This window comes from Staurois parvus, unplaced genomic scaffold (assembly GCF_062004578.1).
Source record: "Staurois parvus isolate SC_StPar_1 unplaced genomic scaffold, SC_StPar_1.0 ptg000299l, whole genome shotgun sequence".
In the NCBI taxonomy this organism is placed as follows: Eukaryota; Metazoa; Chordata; class Amphibia; order Anura; family Ranidae; genus Staurois; species Staurois parvus.
The window spans coordinates 18,114,772-18,133,944 of NW_028318095.1; the positions used below are offsets into that span (position 1 = coordinate 18,114,772).

At 41.8% G+C, this 19,173-nt stretch overlaps 1 protein-coding gene across 1 annotated transcript in view; it reads right to left on the bottom strand.

Moving 5' to 3' along the window:
* Nucleotides 1-17,925, bottom strand: part of LOC149457932 (ankyrin repeat and SOCS box protein 9-like) — a 55,592-nt gene extending 37,667 nt beyond the window's left edge. The window contains exon 1 of the mRNA XM_089682977.1: nt 17,488-17,925. Coding sequence (XP_089539103.1) covers nt 17,488-17,587 — 100 coding nt within the window. The 5' untranslated portion in view covers nt 17,588-17,925. The remainder of the gene's footprint in view (nt 1-17,487) is intronic.
* Nucleotides 17,926-19,173: the final 1,248 nt, after the last annotated feature.

Here is a 19,173-nt window from a genome sequence, read left to right on the forward strand (position 1 = left end):
TGTGTGAAAGTTATAGCGTCTACAAACTATGGTATAGATACTGCAATTTACGCCATTTTTTTGCTATACAGCGCTGTGCTAGTTTAACAGACAATTGCGCGGTCATGCAATACGGTACATAAATTAAATTTACATCCTTTTTTTCCCACAAATTGAGCTTTCTTTTGATGGTATTTGATCGCCTGTGCGGTTTTTATTTTTTGCGCTATAAAAAGAAAGGCTGTCAATTTTGAGGAAAAAAAACAATATTTTGGACTTTTTGCTATAATACATGTCCAGTAAAAAAAATGTAAAAATCAAATTTAGTCATAAATTTCTGCCAAATGAATTCTGCGACATGTCTTTGCTACATGAAACCCAATACGTGTAAATTAATTGGTTTACGTGAAAGTTATAGCGTTTACAAATGGCGGGAAAGATACTGGGATTTTTAATTTTTTTTAATACTAATAATGGCGGTGATCAGCGACTTATGGCGGCGATCAGCGACTTATGGCGGGACTGCAGGACTCTGACACTGGGGTGGAACTGACTTGGGGTCACTGACATCTCCAGTGACACCAATACAGTGATCAGTGCAAAAAAAAAAAACACTGACATTGTGTCAGGAATGGACTGGCCAGCAATGGTGGGACTCACCTGCCTTTTGATCTGCAGTACCAGGGCTGGCCAGCGGGTGCTCCCAGCAATCAGAGACTCAACCTTTCAGCCAGCTAACACCTGGAACTGATGATACTGGTGTATTTAAGGGATGGCCAGACTTGCAGACTCTGCCTTGGTGTTGTGTTTGTCCTGGGCCCTGTATCTGTCCTGCATCCTGTTTCTGTTCCTTTGCTGACCCTGCCTGATCTGAACCGCTGCTGACTTCTCCTGCTCTGATCCCGGCTCGCTCCTGACCATCCCTCTGCCTGACCCTCTGTACCACGCTGCTTGCTACCTGTTCTGATCCCTGGCTTGTGACCCTGACATCCCTCTGCCTGACCCTCTGTACCACGCTGCTTGCTACCTGTTCTGATCCCTGGCTTGTGACCCTGACCATCCCTCTGCCTGACCCTCTGTACTACGCTGCTAGCTACCTGCTGAACCTGGCCTGTGACCCCGACCCATCTCCACTTGCTCCCCCTGTACCTACCTGCCCTATTGATATTGACCCGGCCTGCCTGACGACGCTTGCTTGTATGTACTGTTATCTGTGGGTGGTTGGTTTGGTTTGTTTGCACTGTATTATGTTTTGTATTGCACTGCGTTTATGTTTGTATGGTTAGTGTTAATAAATTATATTGTTTATAACATATCTGAAGTCTGCGTTTCCCTGCGTCAGTCACACACCTCTGGTCACACCTGGGAGCCCTGACACATTGTACTAATGGCAATGGGGAGGAAGGGGTTAACTTTATTATTCAGTGAAAGGGTTAACTGTGTGAGGGGAGTGTTTTACTAGGGGGCGGGGGTGTGTACTGCAGGGAACACCGCTGAGCGGGAGAGAGAAACTCTTCTGTCCCGATCAGCGTGTCAGGAGCTGTCAGGGAACTGACAGAAAGCACAGCTACTGCAGATGTGCTCTCTGTCACTGATTGCCTCTAATCGCCAAGACATAGCCGGTAACGACCAGCTGTGACCCGGCGACTGACATCCGCAGCTGTGATCGGCGGGATAGGTAGGGCCATCGGCGCGCCTCGCGCACGCCCCCTATCTGTTTTAAAAACACACGTTTTAAAACGTGGTTTTGTCCAGCCATGCCGCCATGCCGCCGTATTCCTACAGTGGCTGGGCGGCATGTGGTTAAAGGCTTGGTTGAATTTCAAAATCAATGGTGGCACCATTGGATTACATAACGCATGAAATTTCTGATTTCCTAAAGAAAAATCGTTTGGAATCCGACTCATGTATGGCCTGTATAAGTCCTCATGCACACTGGACGTTTTTACAGCTGCTGTTTTTGGCTTTTAGCGTTTTTTTCTACAGCCAGTAAACTCCCCAGCATGTTATCCTATGTGTCCATGCACACACAGACTGTAATCAGCGCTTTCTGGCTGGAAAATAACCCAGAACTAGTGGGTTTCTAGAGGAGTTTTTTTAGCTGTAAAAATGCTCTAATGCTGCAAAACATGGTAAAATGAGGTAAAACACGGCAAAATGGTGTTTTGGCCTTTTTTTTAGTAAAACAAAAAAATTTTCTTGGTAAAAAAAAGCTAAAAAATACAGCAAAATGCTAATGAAAAAATGCTAACAAACGGTGAAAAACTCACGTTTTTAACATGACTTTACACAGCTAACGTTTCCAGCGTTATTAAAACACCCCATGTGCATGGAACCTAATACAGGAAATGTGTTACTGGCCAGATCACCAGGTGAAAACAGAGGAGAAAAAAAAATTTAAAAGAAACCTAATGCAGACACCACATCTAGTGATTGGTAAGCTGCAATATACAGTATTACATTTTTGGTTTTTAGTTTAATACCACTTTAAGTTCATTGGCCTTTAGCAGCAACAAGATGAGCAGAAAAACAGGATAAACAGCAGATCAGACATGTCATTCTTGTAACAACTATGCTTGCAGTGAGGAATTGTGTCAGAGAATGCCTACTATTTTTGGCTTATTGTTAATTAACATGTTGGAGCCTGCCCGCAGCCGAAGGATCAGCTCGCTTGTTTTCATGGATCTCAGTGACTTCAAGACAAGAAAAATCTAAGCTTTTTATGGACAAAGTCTTTACAAACACATCTTCAAATGTAAAATTCCCTAGGCTCTGATGGGTCAGATTTGCTGTGAACACATACTACTATGTAGTTCTCACTGGAACACGAGTGTGATCCAAATGGAAGAAAAATATATTTTAAAAATATTCTTCCCAAATATATTGACATATATTTGAAATACTACAATTTTGGCCATATTCAATATATTTCAATAAATAATATATATATATACTGTATGTTGAACTGCGCTTTTTATATATTACAAAATATATGAAAAATATTTTTAAAAATATATTTTTTTCAAATATATTCTTCAGATTTTTTTTAACATATAAAAAAGTCATTTTAACATATATTTTTATATATATTTGTAAATGCATTCCAAAAATGTAGATTTGTGTTTAAAAAGACATACAGAATATTTTTGTAATAAAAATGCATTTCAATATACAGTACATATATATATATTTATTGAAATATATTGAATACGGCCAAAATGATAGTATTTCAAATATATGTCAATATATTTGGGAAGAATATTTTTAAGATATATTTCAAATATATTTTTCTTCCATATGGGGATGATCAGCGTGCTTGTAGTCCATTGACACTTCCTCTAGACCTCTAACTGAAATCCAAAAAGGAGGTATGGACAGGAAGCGGAAGGAAGTGGCGGATCACACTGCACATCGCATGTGACTTGCACAGGAATTGCACCGCATTCCTGTGCAAATCAAACAGTGCGATTTCTGTGCTGTTCAATTTGAGCCATACATTTTGTATGGCTCAAATCGCACCACATTCACACCAAACTTGTGCAGGACCCTTTTTTGTCCACACCAGATTCAGATTGCATGGGTGTTCTCACCACTGTGATCCGATTCTGCAAATCGCACCACGTTTTGTGAACCGATTTCGGGGTGTCGTTAACATACACACCCGCAGCGGTTCACATGAACAGGGTGTGATTTTGATGCGGTGTGGGCATCGCACAGAAATGCATCAGTGTGAACTGACACGAAGGGTTTGCAAGAGCCTGATGTATCTGGGATCTAGTGATCGTTGGTGCGATGCTTTGCAGGCTCCTTTGAAAACAAAATTAAATGCACATTTTTTTCTGCAAAAAAAAAATTTTTTTTCTTAAAGGTGAACTTAAGCCTTTAAGTACAAAGAATGTAGACAGAGGACACTCCCTTGCATGCCCTTACCTGAAGCATAAAGGATTCATCTGCACACAATATCTGATTTAACCATCAAGTGCTGTTTTCTCATCACTACTTTACCTTTAGCCTGGGTTCACATATATGCGGTGCGGTATATTGCATGTGATTCGCACAGGAACCGCACTGCATTCCTGTGCAAATCACATGCGATTTGTGTGCGGTACGATTGGAGCCATACATTTTGTATGGCTCTAATCGCACCGCACCCACACCAAAAACATGCAGGACTCTTTTTTGGTCCGCACTAGAATTGGATCGCATGGGTATTCACACCTATACAATCCGATTCTGCACATTGCACCGCATTTTGCGGACCGATTTTGGGTGTTATTAACATACACACCCGAAGCGGTTCGCATTAACAGGGTGCGATTCTGATGCGGTGCGAAATTCATACAGAAAACACTGCGAATTCTGCATCGCATCAGTGAGAACCAGGGCTCAAACTCACTCTCAAACATCATAATATTGAAGGTGGATGAATTATCAGTGCTTTGTGAGGTTTTTGGTAGTCATATTTGTATATTTCAGAGAGGTCTTTGCATTGGACCAGACAGAGGGACAAGCGAGGAGAAGACAGAGGGATCTGGACAATCCCTTAGACTCTAAGGCTTAGAGGGACAATTGAGAGAAATGAGGAATCAACAAAAACCTGACATAGTTTCTAACCTTCCCTGCTCTAAGGCTACTTTCACACTGATCCGCAGAAAATGCACAGCCAAAATGCATAGACGTTTTTACCGCGTTTTCTGAGCGTTTTTTAAAGGACACGTGACTTAAAAACTGCACCAAAAGCGCTTCTCAGAGGTGTTTTTGAGGAGCTTTTCAGACATTTTTCAGGTGTTTTCCATTGATTTCATTGATTGATTGCTTTTGAGGTGTTTTTTTAACTCACTAAACATGCCCCAAAGATGCTGCAAGCAGGAGTTTTTACAGCGCACCACAAGCGCAACACCTCAGCATGAAAATATACATAGATATACATTCACATACATAAGGAAACATTTTTCTTGAGCTTTTCAGGTGCTTTTTTTAATGCAAAAAGGATTCAAAAACTCCTTAGTGTGAAAGTAGCCTAACTGAAAACAGTTTTGGCTGGAGGTAACCTTTAAAGTAATGAAAACAAATTTGCTGCAGTCTACAGATGTTCTACATTCTTTGGACTGATTACGCTCTTGGTTTTGCCTGAACCTGTGATATTGGTGATAAGTGGGGTAATGATGTTGGGGTAGGGAAAGATTAAAAACTGAAGACCAATGTCCTTGGCCTGGAGATATCTGAACTGCAGCAATCCATATTGTCACCCATTTTACAGTAGTCACAAGTTTCTGTATCTAGATCAGATCCACACGAAAAAAAAACCTGTGTCAACATTTTTACTTTGCTTTGGATTCTGTTCTTTCATTACTTCAAAGAAGACTTGATGGACCTTCTAAGGTTGGAGCATGTATGCTATCAGTTTCTTTTTCAATCCTTTAGTGCAAAAGAAAATTTGGAAAGCAAATGTCATTGTGAATTGGACTAAATGGTGTGATGTAGGTACTTCTCATGCATGAATATCTGAACATTCACACCCTTATAATCAATTTTTTTAGATTTGTGCCTCAAGAACCATAATTATGGGGTTGTCCCTCGAGTTTTGTTACCACTTTGTTTCAAGACAGTTTATCAATTGCATTCTATGCAACTTGATCATCTCCCACCAAAGGAACACACTGTATACAATATTTACATCTGTTATCAACACTATACTGCTTTCTTATTTTCCTAATGTTCTTACACAAAAACGCTTTGTAAAACTGAAACATTTCTCAATAAACAAAAGAATATGAGCTAAATAAAAAAACAGTGAAGAAGCGTGGCCTAGTACAAAATGATTATATATATATATATATATATATATATATATATATATATACCATATTGCCAAAAGTATTGGGCCCGCCCTCCAAATCATTGTATTCAGGTGTTCCAATCACCTCCATGGTCACTTGTGTATACAATCAAGCACTTAGGCATGCAGACTGCTTCTACAAACATTTGTGAAAGAATGGGTCGCTCTCAGGAGCTCAGTGAATTCAGGCGTGGTACCGTGATAGGTTTCCACCTGTGCAATAAGTCCATCCGTGACATTTCCTTGTTACTAAATATTCCACGGTCAACTGTTAGTGGTATTATAACAAAGTGGAATTGGGAACAACAGCAACTCAGCCACGAAGTGGTTGGCCATGTAGAATGACAGAGCGGGGTCAGCGCATGCTGAAGCGCACAGTGCACACAAGTCACTAACTGTCTGCAGAGTCAATAGTTAAAGACGTCCAAACTTCATGTGGCCTTCAGATTAGCACAACAGTGCGTAGAGAGCTTCACGGAATGGGTTTCCATGGCCGAGCAGCTGCATCCAAGCCTTACATCACCAAGTGCAATGCAAAGTGTCAGATGCAGTGGTGTAAAGCACGTCACCACTGAACTCTAGAGCAGTGGAGACGTGTTCTCTGGAGTGACGAATTATGATTCTCTGTCTGGTAATCCGATAAAATGTCTGGGTTTGGCGGTTGACAGGAAAACAGCACCTGTCTGACTGCATTGTGTCAAGTGTAAAATTTGGTGGAGGGGCGATTATGGTGTGGGGTTGTTTTTCAGGGGTTGGTCTTGGCCTCTTAGTTCCAGTGAAGGAAACTCTTAAGGCGTCAGCATTCCAAGACATTTGGACAATTTCATGCTCCGAACTTTGTGGGAACAGTTTGGGGATGGGCCCTTCCTATTCCAACATGACTGAGCACCAGTGCACAGAGCAAGGTCCATAAAGACATGGATGAGTGAGTTTGGGGTGGAGGAACTTAACTGGCCTGCACAGAGTCCTGACCTCAACCTGATAGAACATCTTTGGGATGAATTAATGCGGAGACTGCGAGCCAGGCCTTCTCATCTGACATCAGTGCCTGACCTCACAAATGCGCTTCTAGAAGAATGGTCAAACATTCCCATAGACACACTCCTAAACCTTGTGGACAGCCCTCCCAGAAGAGTTGAAGCTGTTATAGCTGCAAAGGGTGGGCCAACTCAATATTGAACCCTATGGAACCCATCTCTGAACACACAACACATCAAACCTTGAAGCAGATGGGCTGCAGCAGCAGAAACCACACTGAGTGCCACTCCTGTCAGCTAAGAACAGGAAATAGAGGCTACAATTCACACAGGCTCATGAAAATTGGACAATGGAAGATTGGAAAAACTTTGCCCTGTCTGATGAGTCCTGATTTCAGCTGCGACATTCAGATGGTAAAGAACATGAAAGCATGGTTCCATCCTACCTTGTATCAATGGTTCAGACTGGTGGTGGTGGTGTTATGGTGTGGGAGATATTTTCTTGTCACACTTTGGGCCCCTTAGTACCAATTGAGCATCCTTTAAATGCCACGACCTACCGGAGTATTGTTGCTGACCATGTCTATCCCTTTATGACTACAGTGTACCCATCTTCTGATGGCTACTTCCAGCAGGATAATGCACCATGTCACAAAGCTCAAATCATCTCAAACTGGTCCCTTGAACATGATGATGAGTTCACTGTACTCCAATGGCCTCCACAGTCACCAGATCTCAATCCAATAGAGCACCTTAGGGACGTGGTAGAACAGGAGATTTGTATCATGCATGTGTATCTGACAAATCTGCAGCATGTTTCCCACACCTTGCTGAATCTATGCCACAAAGAATTAGGGTAGTTATAAAGGCAAAGGTGGTCCAACCTGGTACTAGCAAGGTATACCTAATAAAGTGGCCGGTCAGTATATATTTATATAATGTAAGTATACAGTATATGTGTTCATCATATCCACTAACAGGAAATGAGTTCTGTTATCCCTCAGTATCAAAACTTTATCATGAAAAAATTGATGTAAAAGGGCAATGCTCCCAAAATATAGGTTTTAGTTGTAGTTTGTGTCTAGTATGTTAAATCAGCCTCTGGACACTTCAACACTGAGATCTCCCTGGTAAAATTACAGAATGTTCACCTTGGAGTTTTGGGTGTTCCTACTCACCTTTGTGTGCTCAAACTTCACCTGTTTCACTATCCTTGTTATAAAATAAAATAAACACCTATAAGCCCCTGTTCACACTCAATATAATTGTAGCCAGACTATTTAAAGGATATTTTTTTGCATGTTTGTACACTCATTTTTTGGTATGTTTCTATGCATGAATTGTTGTACAGGAGCATAATTGTGATTTTTTTAACCCAAAAGACTTTCGAATGGGAGTGCCTCATAAACACACAAAAACTAGAAAGTCTGCCTGAAAGAAGCTTATGTACTTTTTCAAGCTTCATGCAACAGGCATCAACTGACCCAACACTCAGGTGTGAAAAGGCCCACTAAGAATATTAGGATTCTTCATCTTGAGTGTTGTTGTGCTTAGAATATCATGCAACAAAACCAGGGCTGGAACAAGGGGTGGGCAGGAGGGGGCTCTGGTATCATGTGAGGTGAGGAGCTGCAAGGAGAGTTCCTGCTGCTACAAGCTGACAGAAGTGGTGGCAGCAGAATCACTACTTCTGTCACCTTAGCTCAGGGCAAGACAAGCCAGATCTGGAGAGGAGGAGAAATCCGGGAGGAGGTGCAGGTTGTGCTCTCTCTCCCCTCCCACTTCACACTCCTGCCACTGCATCGCTTCTGGATATGGACTGTCAGATCAGGACTGTGCAGAGTTTGCTTACCAGCCCCCATCTCCTCCCAGAAAAGAATGTGGGGGTGAGGCAAAACCCTATAAATTTCCTATATAACAGCCAGTGTTGTCCCCGAACCATGATCCCATATACCTGTAACAGCAACAGGGGCAGACTGACAACTCATGGGGCCCCCCCCAGGCAATAGGGGATCATGGGGCCCCTGTGTCCTTGCCCAAACTCAAAAAAGCCTATGAAAAAGGTACCAGGGGCATCTCATGGGGCCCCCTACTGACCCCGGGCCCTCGGGCAGTGCCCGAGTTTCCAAATGATCAGTCCGCCCCTGAGCAGCAGCATCTCTCCCCACCAGCTGATTGTCAAGTGTGTTGGAAATCAGGTTCCCCTAGGCTCCTGCTCAACTCTGACGTGTCAAGATGAGGAGGAGCCTGGGAGGAAAGACATCCCACAGTCTTCTGCAGCACTGCATCTGAGGTCTGTGTGTTACAGGGAGGAGAGAAGTGCACTGGGGACACAACACAATGGGGGGGGGCAGAGTAACAAATGCTTGTGATGGGAATTAGAGTATTTTTGCTAGCTTGCAAGGCCGTACATGTTAAACAGCCAAAGAATGGGATTTCTACTTGACATGCATCTTCATGCAGTGAAATGGAAGAAAGTGGCCAAGTGTGAACAGTCCCATGTGTAGTACTAGTAGCTTTTCCACCAAACACTGCTTCCACAATGCAGACACGTCATTTTTACTATTCATGTTATCATTGAATCTCATTTTCCTGATCTTTCTACTATATTCTCTCTTACCTACCTAGAATGCAAGAAATATTCACTTCATTTCTGAGTCCTGGAAGCATGGTCTTTATGCTGGTTAATAAGAAATGCAATTGACGGAGTCCATAGTCCTGGTGTGTGGTGAGAATGAGTTCTGTAGTGTCACTCACAGAATGTCTGACGACCAGGAGGTTTCTGCTGGATGAGCCTCTGCGGAAGTTGTTGAATGTTTGCTGTCCCAGAGGTGATTTGGCCTGAGTGTACAGTACAAAGTGTGCACTGAGAATTTGGCTCTCGCTTATTAATGAAAGCTGCAGGATTCAATTCTGCATTCTTCTTCCTAGTCTTGCACTTAAAGCGGTATTAAACCCCCTAACAAAATGTGATATATTAGATGTGGTGGTTTTAGTTTTTTAGGCTTTTTTCCTTTATTTTTACCTGGTGATCCTGTCAGTAAGTCCCTTATTTTCCATCTTCCTTACAAGACCAAGCTGTCTAGAAAAAGTGGCAGGTGGAGGGCTGGGACAATCCAGTTAACTCTGACAGGGGTGCTTACAATGGGTAAATATATATATCAATAGTCACAAGGATATTTAATACAACTTTTAGTGTGCACCAAGTACCTTTGCAAACCCAGATATTACCTTGTAAAAGTAGTGGTGGCATCATCACTATGCTGTACATAGCTTGAGCAAAGAGTAGAGCTGTGGGACAGCATGCCACAGGTCCACTCATTACAGGCTGCATTCAGAGAACTATAGGAGGGGGTAGATACAACACCAGTCACCTTGCAGAATAAGAGATAGTGACAGTGACTGGTCTTCATCCCAGGAAACCTCTGCCCTTAAAGGCTGGATTACCACACAGATATGGAAGAAATATTATTTATTTAATTATCTATTTGTGGTATTTATATTGTGCCAACAATTTACACAGCATTTTACATATATATTCCCTTCAGTCCTTGCCCTCAATGTGCTTACAATCTAAGGTCCCTTACTCACATGCGTAAATACACATGCTATGGCCAATTTACACAGGAGCCACTTAACCTTCCAGCATGTTTTTGGAGCATGGGAGGAAACTGGAGTACCTGGAGGAAACCCACGCAGGCACAGGGAGAACATGCAAACCCCAGGCAGGTGGTGCCATGGCTGGGATTCAAACCGACAACCCATGTGATGCTAGGCAGAAGAGCTAACCATCGTGCTGCCCTTACACAAAGAAGACCAATACTGAAGTAAGAATACACATGCCTCTTGTATTTAGACAATATTTATTTAGCCCTGAATTTATTTATTTCAGGTACTTATATAGCGCCATCAATTTACACAGCTCTTTACATATATATTGTACATTCACATCAGTCCCTAACCCTCAAGGGGCGTACAATCTAAGGTCCCTAACTTATATTCATACATACACATACTAGGGCCAATTTAGACAGGATCCAATTAACCTACCAGCATGTCTTTGGAGTGTGGGAGGAAACCGGAGTACCCAGAGGAAACCCAAGCAGGCACAGGGAGAACATGCAAACTCCAGGCAGGTGGTGCCGTGGTTGGGATTCAAACCAACAACCCTAGTACTGCCAGGCAGGAGTGCTAATCATTTATCCACTGTGCTGCCCTGAAATTAGCTTCAAAGTGGACCTTGCAGGAAAACGCAAGGTCCACTTTAAACAAATTACAGATTTGCATGAAATGGACTGTTGCCTGTTAAAAGATCCTTCTCATAAATCATTATTACAGGTACTTATATATCGCTGTCAATTTATGCAGTGTTTTACATGTATATATATATATTGTACATTCACATTAGTCCCTAACCCTCAAGGAGTGTACAATCTAAGGTCCCTAACTCACATTCATACATATTAGGGCCAATTTAGACAGGGACCAATTAACCTACCAGCATGTCTTTGGAGTGTGGGAAGAAACTGGAGGAAACCCAGGCACAGGGAGTACATGCAAACTCCAGGCAGGTGGTACCATGGTTGAGATTCGAACCAACGACCCTAGTACTGCCAGGCGGAAGTGCTATTACATCTCACAAAGCATTATTTTATTGCTACCTCATAGGGCTCCTCTTCGTCCTCTCCCCTATAGGTGCCTCATTAAAACTTCTAGTTATTGCCAGCCTGAAGTTAGTGGTATTTTAAGGAGCAACAACCATTTGATCATCTTTAAAGCTGAACTCTGGTATAAGCAATTATTGTCCAAATAAGAGTCATGTATATTGCTACTTAAAGAACTGTGCCCGCACTGCATGGGTTAACTGCTCGTTTTGGTCTAGGGGATTAAAGAGCCAAGATATACTCACCTAATCCACTGATCCTCCGAGCGCAAGACTGGTCCCTGCTGCTTCTACATCCCCCCCCCCCCTGTGGTCTAGCGGCCTTGCGCAGTGGACTGTTCCTGATGTCATCACGCCCATAGACCGGCTCTACACGTTAGGACGGCAGGAACAGCCCACTGCTGGATGTTGGGGAGCGCGGTTTACCGGAGGATCGAATGGTCGAGTGAGTATAAGCTCTGTGTTCACCCCTAGAAAAAAAAAGCAGTTAACCCATGGAGTTCTTCCTAAATCTTGTGTGTTTCTGCATTTTTCTAGATCTGTGCAGTAATTCAGTGAGAAACTTTACCTCTGTGTAAAAACTTCCTGTAATAAAGACCGGTCACTGCTGCTCTCAGGGGCGGACTGACCATTTGGAAACTCGGGCACTGCCCGAGGGCCCGGGTTCAGTAGGGGGCCCCATGAGATGCCCCTGGTACCTTTTTCATAGACTTTTTTGAGTTTGGGCAAGGACACAGGGGCCCCATGATCCCCTATTGCCTGGGGGCCCCATGAGTTGTCAGTCCGCCCCTGGCTGCTCTCTCTCCCTGTGCACAGTGACTGGTCTTGTCTCCTCCTCCTCCTCCTGTAGCTTTCTGTAGGCAGCCTGTGGTGGGTGGAGCCTGCTGAGTCCCTCCCACAGCTTTGCACTTTGTACAACACAGTGGTGATGTCACTGCTACTTTTATAAGGTACTAACTTGATTTGCAAAGGCATTTAATACACACAAAGGGGAAGTATATCAATTGTGAATGTTGAAAAACTATATTTAAATGAAAGTTTTTGTGACTGCAGGTTTAGCAAAATTATATGTCTCTTTGGAACCCACTTTGCATAAAGAAAAAATGAAAGAGTTAAGTATTAAAATCGAATTTTGTTTACTAAATGGGAGTTGCATTTCTGGGAAAGATTGCTTACACTGCAGTTTAAGAGAAAAATAGCCAACTGTAGCTTTTACCAAAACTTTTCATCATAGATGTAGCAATTTAATTGTAGTTGATGAGAACAAGTAGTTCACAGGAAGATACTGTATGTACACTCTGAATCTGCTTATCAGCTGCTCCAGTGGAAGTCTGTTTTCCTTGATTCTGCTGACTGTACCAGCTGTCACATGAGTTTATAGTTTACCTACACAGAATGATTAGCAGCGCGTAAAATAAATAGTGCATCTGTTAAAACAGCAAACACTCTGATTTTTTTCAGGAAAAAAAGTTGTAAGTCACTCATAAATAGCGATGGAAACTGTTAACTGTTTTACTGCCATTTTTAAACGTGAAAGGGAAGTTCCAGTTGAGTGCAGAGTTTCCCTATAGGACCCAATCAAACTTCTTTTGTTTTTCATTTCCCCAGATAATAAAGTCAGATTCAGACCTCTTTGGATTGTTAACACAACCACTTTAAAGCATATGACAAGCCAAAAGCTATGACCTTGTAAAGCTTTCATCCCCCCTGGACTCCTGCCTGAGGGAGGGTGTGTGCTGGAGGTCTCATTCTCCTAGGCTGCTTAGAAACGGCAACCATGAGTTTGTAAGACAAGGCCTGGGTCTGGGTCCTAGGCTTGCACTACCTTATTGGAGGTGGTTTTCAAGGAAGAGTGGAGCGATTCTTCAGAATGTCCCTTCGGATGAAACCTATGTTGGGGCGGAGCCTGTACTGACATCACTGCGCACGCTGGAGCCAGATCCAGCAGTGCCGCATACTGTTTGACATGCTTATTTTGCTGTGGAGATCGTGAGTAGCTATACATTGATTTGTTTATTATGTATTAGTTTATGTGATTGGTTTGACACTAAACATTGTTTTTTCTTTTTATAATCCTAGAAAGGAGCACCAGGAAGAAACTTTAACTGGGGATGCCTGAGAAACTGGAATTTGGCTTGGACCTCACAGGAAGTCTGGTGTCCCACCCAGGGAGTCTGTGCTGGATTTGAGCTACATTCTAATGCTCAAGAAACACAAAATTCTGGCTTAAAGGTCCTTTCCCTGTGACAGCTGTGTGTATGATTTTCCTGGAGTCTGCAATGTTCTTTGGGTGTCCGGGCTCGAACCCTGTGATTGTTTGGGTGCCCTGTGCTCGGGTTTATGATGGCAACTAAATTCTAAACTTTGACTCTAAAATGACTACCACCAACCAGTTCTCAAGACCACTAAAAGTCAAGGACTCTACCCTAAGGTGAAATGTCAGCCTGCCTGACCACTGGGGGTCCCTTACTGCTCCCAGATAGTAGAGGGCTACTACATATTTGAATCTTTTATGTTGTCAGCTGCCAAAAGACCAAAAAGATACAACTGTGGTTATGGATATTATATAGACTTCTTTTTGTAGCCTAAGTACATGTTATCATATAATAAATGGTAATACTTTAACCCCTTCCCTCCAACATATACTCGGCCTCACTGAGGTGGGCCTTCATTCCTCGGGCCGCAAATACGCGTACGTATCTTTGTGCTGAGAGAGCTCCAAACAGCGAGCTTCCAGTACAGAGACTGGACTCTCACTGGGAGCCCCTGGTTCCGTACTAACAATCGGGACCCAGGAATCCTGGTTCTTGGTCACCTGATCTCTGTGATAGCATCTAATTGGCTATTACAGTGATCAGTCACTGTGCACCCCGTCCCTGTGTTTTCTTTCTCTCTGAATGGAGGGAGAGATATGTTCCCTTGCAGGGAGAAAGAAAGAAATAAAAGTACATGAAAAAAAAAGAAAACAAGAAAAAAAAAAGAAATCAAGGTTTGATCTAGGTCTGTGGCAGGGTTAGTGTTTGGGTTAAGGGTCAAAGGTCATGGTCAGTTTATTTTGGGCAAGATTTTTAAATTAGTGTCAGTGTGTTTTAGGTTTTAGGTAAAATGCAAAATGCACAATATTGTTTCTGGGCCATACTATGGGTACAAACGACAACTAACATACACCTATGTGGTATCACTGCGATTGCCAGGAGCAGGATAATTTATTTTAGGTTGTTCTTTGGTTGTAGGGTATGGTAGGTGCAAGAAATATACAGATACATTCGAAAAAAAAATGTTTTTACTATTTTGGGCCAATATTCCTTTGATAAAAAAAACCCCAAAAAAATCAGGAGATAGCCATTACCATTTACCACCAGAAAAAGTCTAATTTGTCCTGAACAAAAAAGAGATATAATCCACCAAGTAGTTGCAATGATATGTATGGTTTTACTAACACATATCAAAGCTGCAAAATTATGTTCTGGCATTAACATTTGTTTTACCGCCCTCAGTCACTAAGGGGTTAAAAGCCAGTTAAATGAAAAAATGCTTGCAAGCAACCTGATCTGTTTGCACAGACCTAGGCAGATGGTAAGTAGTAAGGTCCAATCTCGATCAGGTAATCAGTGAAAGATTCAAACTCTGCCTTATAAAAGCCAGTGGGCCCTATAATATTGTTCTAATTCTTGCCTATCATTTATAAATATATCCTTAAAGTAGGTTGTCCTGTACTTCATGCTTCTTAGCGATGCACTGATGAGACTTTCCTGTATAGAATATGTGTATGTCAGCCGATGTTTAAATTGACAAAAAATGAGATATGATTGGTTAATATGGGCTAATGCACTGTGCATAATCCTGACTGCACTATAACTGCCTTGTACTAGCTGTAAATGCAACCTATAACAATGTGGACATAGTTTTTCATTATGTTTTCCTTTAAAAAATGTTATAAAAAAATAAAGAGAGTATTAGTTAATAGAATAAAATGAAACTTTAAGCAGTAGTAAATAAAAAAAAACAAAAAGAAAAAACAAAACCTTTTCCCCTGCAAGGCAATGTTATAATGTGCTAGCATGAATCACAAAGAATACTTTCCTTAAAACAAAGTCCTCCATCGGTGCACTGTCACCACTGACGGGGCTTCCATCTTCACCCTGTCTTCCTTCTGGGTTCGTGGACTACGGCCGTCTGACTGGCCGAGCCGCGATGACGTCACTCCCAGAGATATGCGCGGGACTCCTGGCCATGGCAAGAAGTTCTGAAGGAATGGCACAGGTATGTGACGTCACCGGCTTCTACAGAAGTAAATGTCTCCTAAACGGTGCATGTTTAGGATATATTTGCAGTACTTACAGGTAAGCCAAACTGTAGGCTTACCAATAGGTAATAAACAGAACAACTTTACCATCACTGTAAAACCCAAAACCTTTTGATTTTACTTTTTAATAGAGTAAGAGAAAGGTTAATACTGTCAGGGTGTATGGCTGTCTGTGACTTTCAAAGTAGAGATTTCCCTTTTATTTGTTAAATCTGTGACACCAGGGAAAGAAATAGGGGGAATGGGGGTCACTTGGAAAAGAAAGTCCAGACAGCAGTGAAAATCTCATAGAGATCTAATCCTGAAAATCATACCTGATTCTTTTTAAAATCGCATTGTGGTCGGCCCACACATATGTGAACCGGCTCCATAGAAAGCCTGTTTGGCTCACATGTCATGCGAATTGGATGCAGTTAAAGAATCCAGTTCGAATATATGTGAACCCAGAGCTTAAAATTGCATACAGCTAAAAAGAAGGATTAGATTTAAAAACCAGAGACATTTCCAGGAAAAATAAAACAGGGACTATCTATAGAGTTTATTCACAACAGCAGAAAAAAAACCAGTGCAACTAGATGCATATGGCATATACAGTTTTTTGTTTGCATCTAAACACAACACTGATAGTAATCAAACTAGAAACAAATGAGCCCATATGTACAGCTGTGTCTATGTACACAAATGTGCGGTGCGTTTAGTCCCATGCAAAAAAAGTAGGACAGCTGCAGATTTTACACACTTACATATTGTATATGTGAGTACTGTAGGTGAGGATTTTACACAGGATTTTCCAGCTCTGCCAGCAAGACCTTTCTTTCATGCAGAAAACATGGGTGTGCCCATGTGAATGAGCCCTTACATGTAAGGTACAGCTTTATATGAAACCAAACAAATGCTAATTTTTTACACTCACCATAAAGCTAAGATTGTGCAGTATACCAATCATTTGGATGAAAGCTTTGTATCTCTCAAAACTATTTTTTGCACTTAATGTAGGACTCAATCAATAATAGAAACAATTGATTTAGCTTGAAAATTCTGTTACATTTTACCCAAAAATGTTTTAATGTCCTTGGGGTAGATTAACTATTGGAGTATAGCGGGCTCACATTGCAAAGAATACCCAGTCATGCGCAAGGAAAGTTTAAAAAAACAAAATTTTTATTTGCACATGATTGGATGATTGAAATCAGCACAACTTCTCCTCATTCAGTAAACTAAGTAAAAATTCACTTTGCAAAATGCACTGCCAATATGCCATTAGTAAATTAACGACCTTGTGTTTGAGCAAAAGACCATTTGAGACAATTGAATTTCTGACTGATTAGTCATCTGATCAATCAATTAATCAATCTTGACCAATTAGTCAACATTATTGTGATCATACACTTCAACAGCCTCATAACCTCAAGAAGAGTTTGAGATAAATTTACAATAATTGTTTTAGGCACAGGTTAATAACATAATAAAATCTTGGGAAACCATTGCAGCCATGTGCTATACATTCCCTTCTCTCCATGCAGAAAGGTACAAGCCTTTTGCTGTGCCTGCGAATAGTCCAGGAATGAGTGCACAAACCCTGGAAATACGCAAATCAAGTAAGGAGTGGCAGATCTCTCACCACAAGGCTTTTCTTGAGGTAGATATGCAAAGTATGTACACATAAATGTAAGCATATGTCTAGGTTCCCATGACTTTGCCAACAGAGATAAAAGATACTCACCGCTCATCAAAGGATTGGAAGCGTAGGCGACTGATGATGTAAACTGGCCTCTAATGTTCTGAGATGCATCGCTACTTCGGTTCCCTCTTTCAGCATCCATTGCAACCTGAGAAGAAGATCTCCGCGACACCTTCAGAGTGTGGATTCCTCTGAGAACGTGAATGCCTAGCTACATATGTGACGTATGAAACCAGTGGGGAAACCTGCAGTCTTGTTGGATGCTTCAGGTCACAGACCTGTGGAGCCAAGCCCTACCTGTGTAACCCGAGAAAATGAATTCAGGAATATGAAATTCATCAGTCCGTCCCAACTGTAACAGAGAAACTCAGCCGTTCCCCAACATAAAAGCTGCATTGATGTCACATCCTTTCAAAAGCTACGATCGGTCAGCTGTAGAATATAACTGGCATGTACTTTGTGTCATTCAAATACAGAAATATATCTGCCAAAAAAAAAGTGTGTGAGAGAGAGGGAGGGAGGACGGAACACAGTAATCCAGTTAGGCAACTTCTGTTAAAAAAAAAAAAAAACAGCCTGAGGTATTTAGACAGAAAGCTGAAGAAAAAAAATGTTTAACAAAAGAGTGCAAATATCGCCTCTAAGGTAAAACCCATACATAAAGAATTCACTCAGGATGATCGAAGTTTGAAATATAGTTTTGTCGCTGGTTGTTGTGTATACATATACATTTAATACTGTTCATATCAGAGAAGCATTTTCTTGTGCAAAAAATATATTTTTTTATTTCTTCATACTTAGAAAGTCTATAATAATGTTTCACCTTCTTGTCCCCTTCCTTTATTTCCCTCAACATCAACACTCTCCGGTCAAGGCCAGACTGGGCCACAGATCGTGTAACTTTACTGCTTGCCCGCCGCCTTATAGTAGAATTACTGCTGCAGGGCTGCGCAATAGCACATATATATATATATACATGATTTTAATTTTTGGGTAGAGGATGTGCATGCGCGCACTACCCTGCCCGCACCAACCTGCCCGCGCCGCCATTATTGGCTAGGCATGTCAATCACTGGGTCGCAGCCAGAGATTCCCCACTGGAACCCGGTGATCACCATGCAAAGCTGACCGGAGAGAGACCTGTGTGTAAACAACACAGGTCTCTCTCCTGCCAGCAAGGACATGTTACTGTGTATTTCTCTGTACAGTAGAGAAATACACAGCAGCATGTCTCTCTAGTACACACACAGCACATTATGTAAAACAGCACACAGCACACTGTTACATATAGGTTACATAGTTACATAGTTAGTCAGGCTGAAAAAAGACAAAAGTCCATCCAGTTCAACCATAAAAAAAAAAAAATATTCCTACACCCACAGCTGATCCAGAGGAAGGCAAAAAAAGCATGATCCGAAATTCCTTCCTGATTCCCTGAGAGGCAATCGGATATTCCCTGGATCAACTTTACCTATAAATAGTAAACAGTTATATTCTGTGTATCCAAGAAAGAATCCAGGCCGTTTTTGAAGCAATCCACTGAGCTGGCCAGAACCAACTCTTGAGGGAGTCTATTCCACATTTTCACAGCTCTTACTGTGAAGAAACCTTTTCGTGTATGGAGATTAAATTTATTTTCCTCCAGATGTAAAGAGTGCCCCCTTGTCCTCTGTGATGACCTCCGGGTGAATAACTCTACACTGAGTTCACTATATGAACTGTTAACCC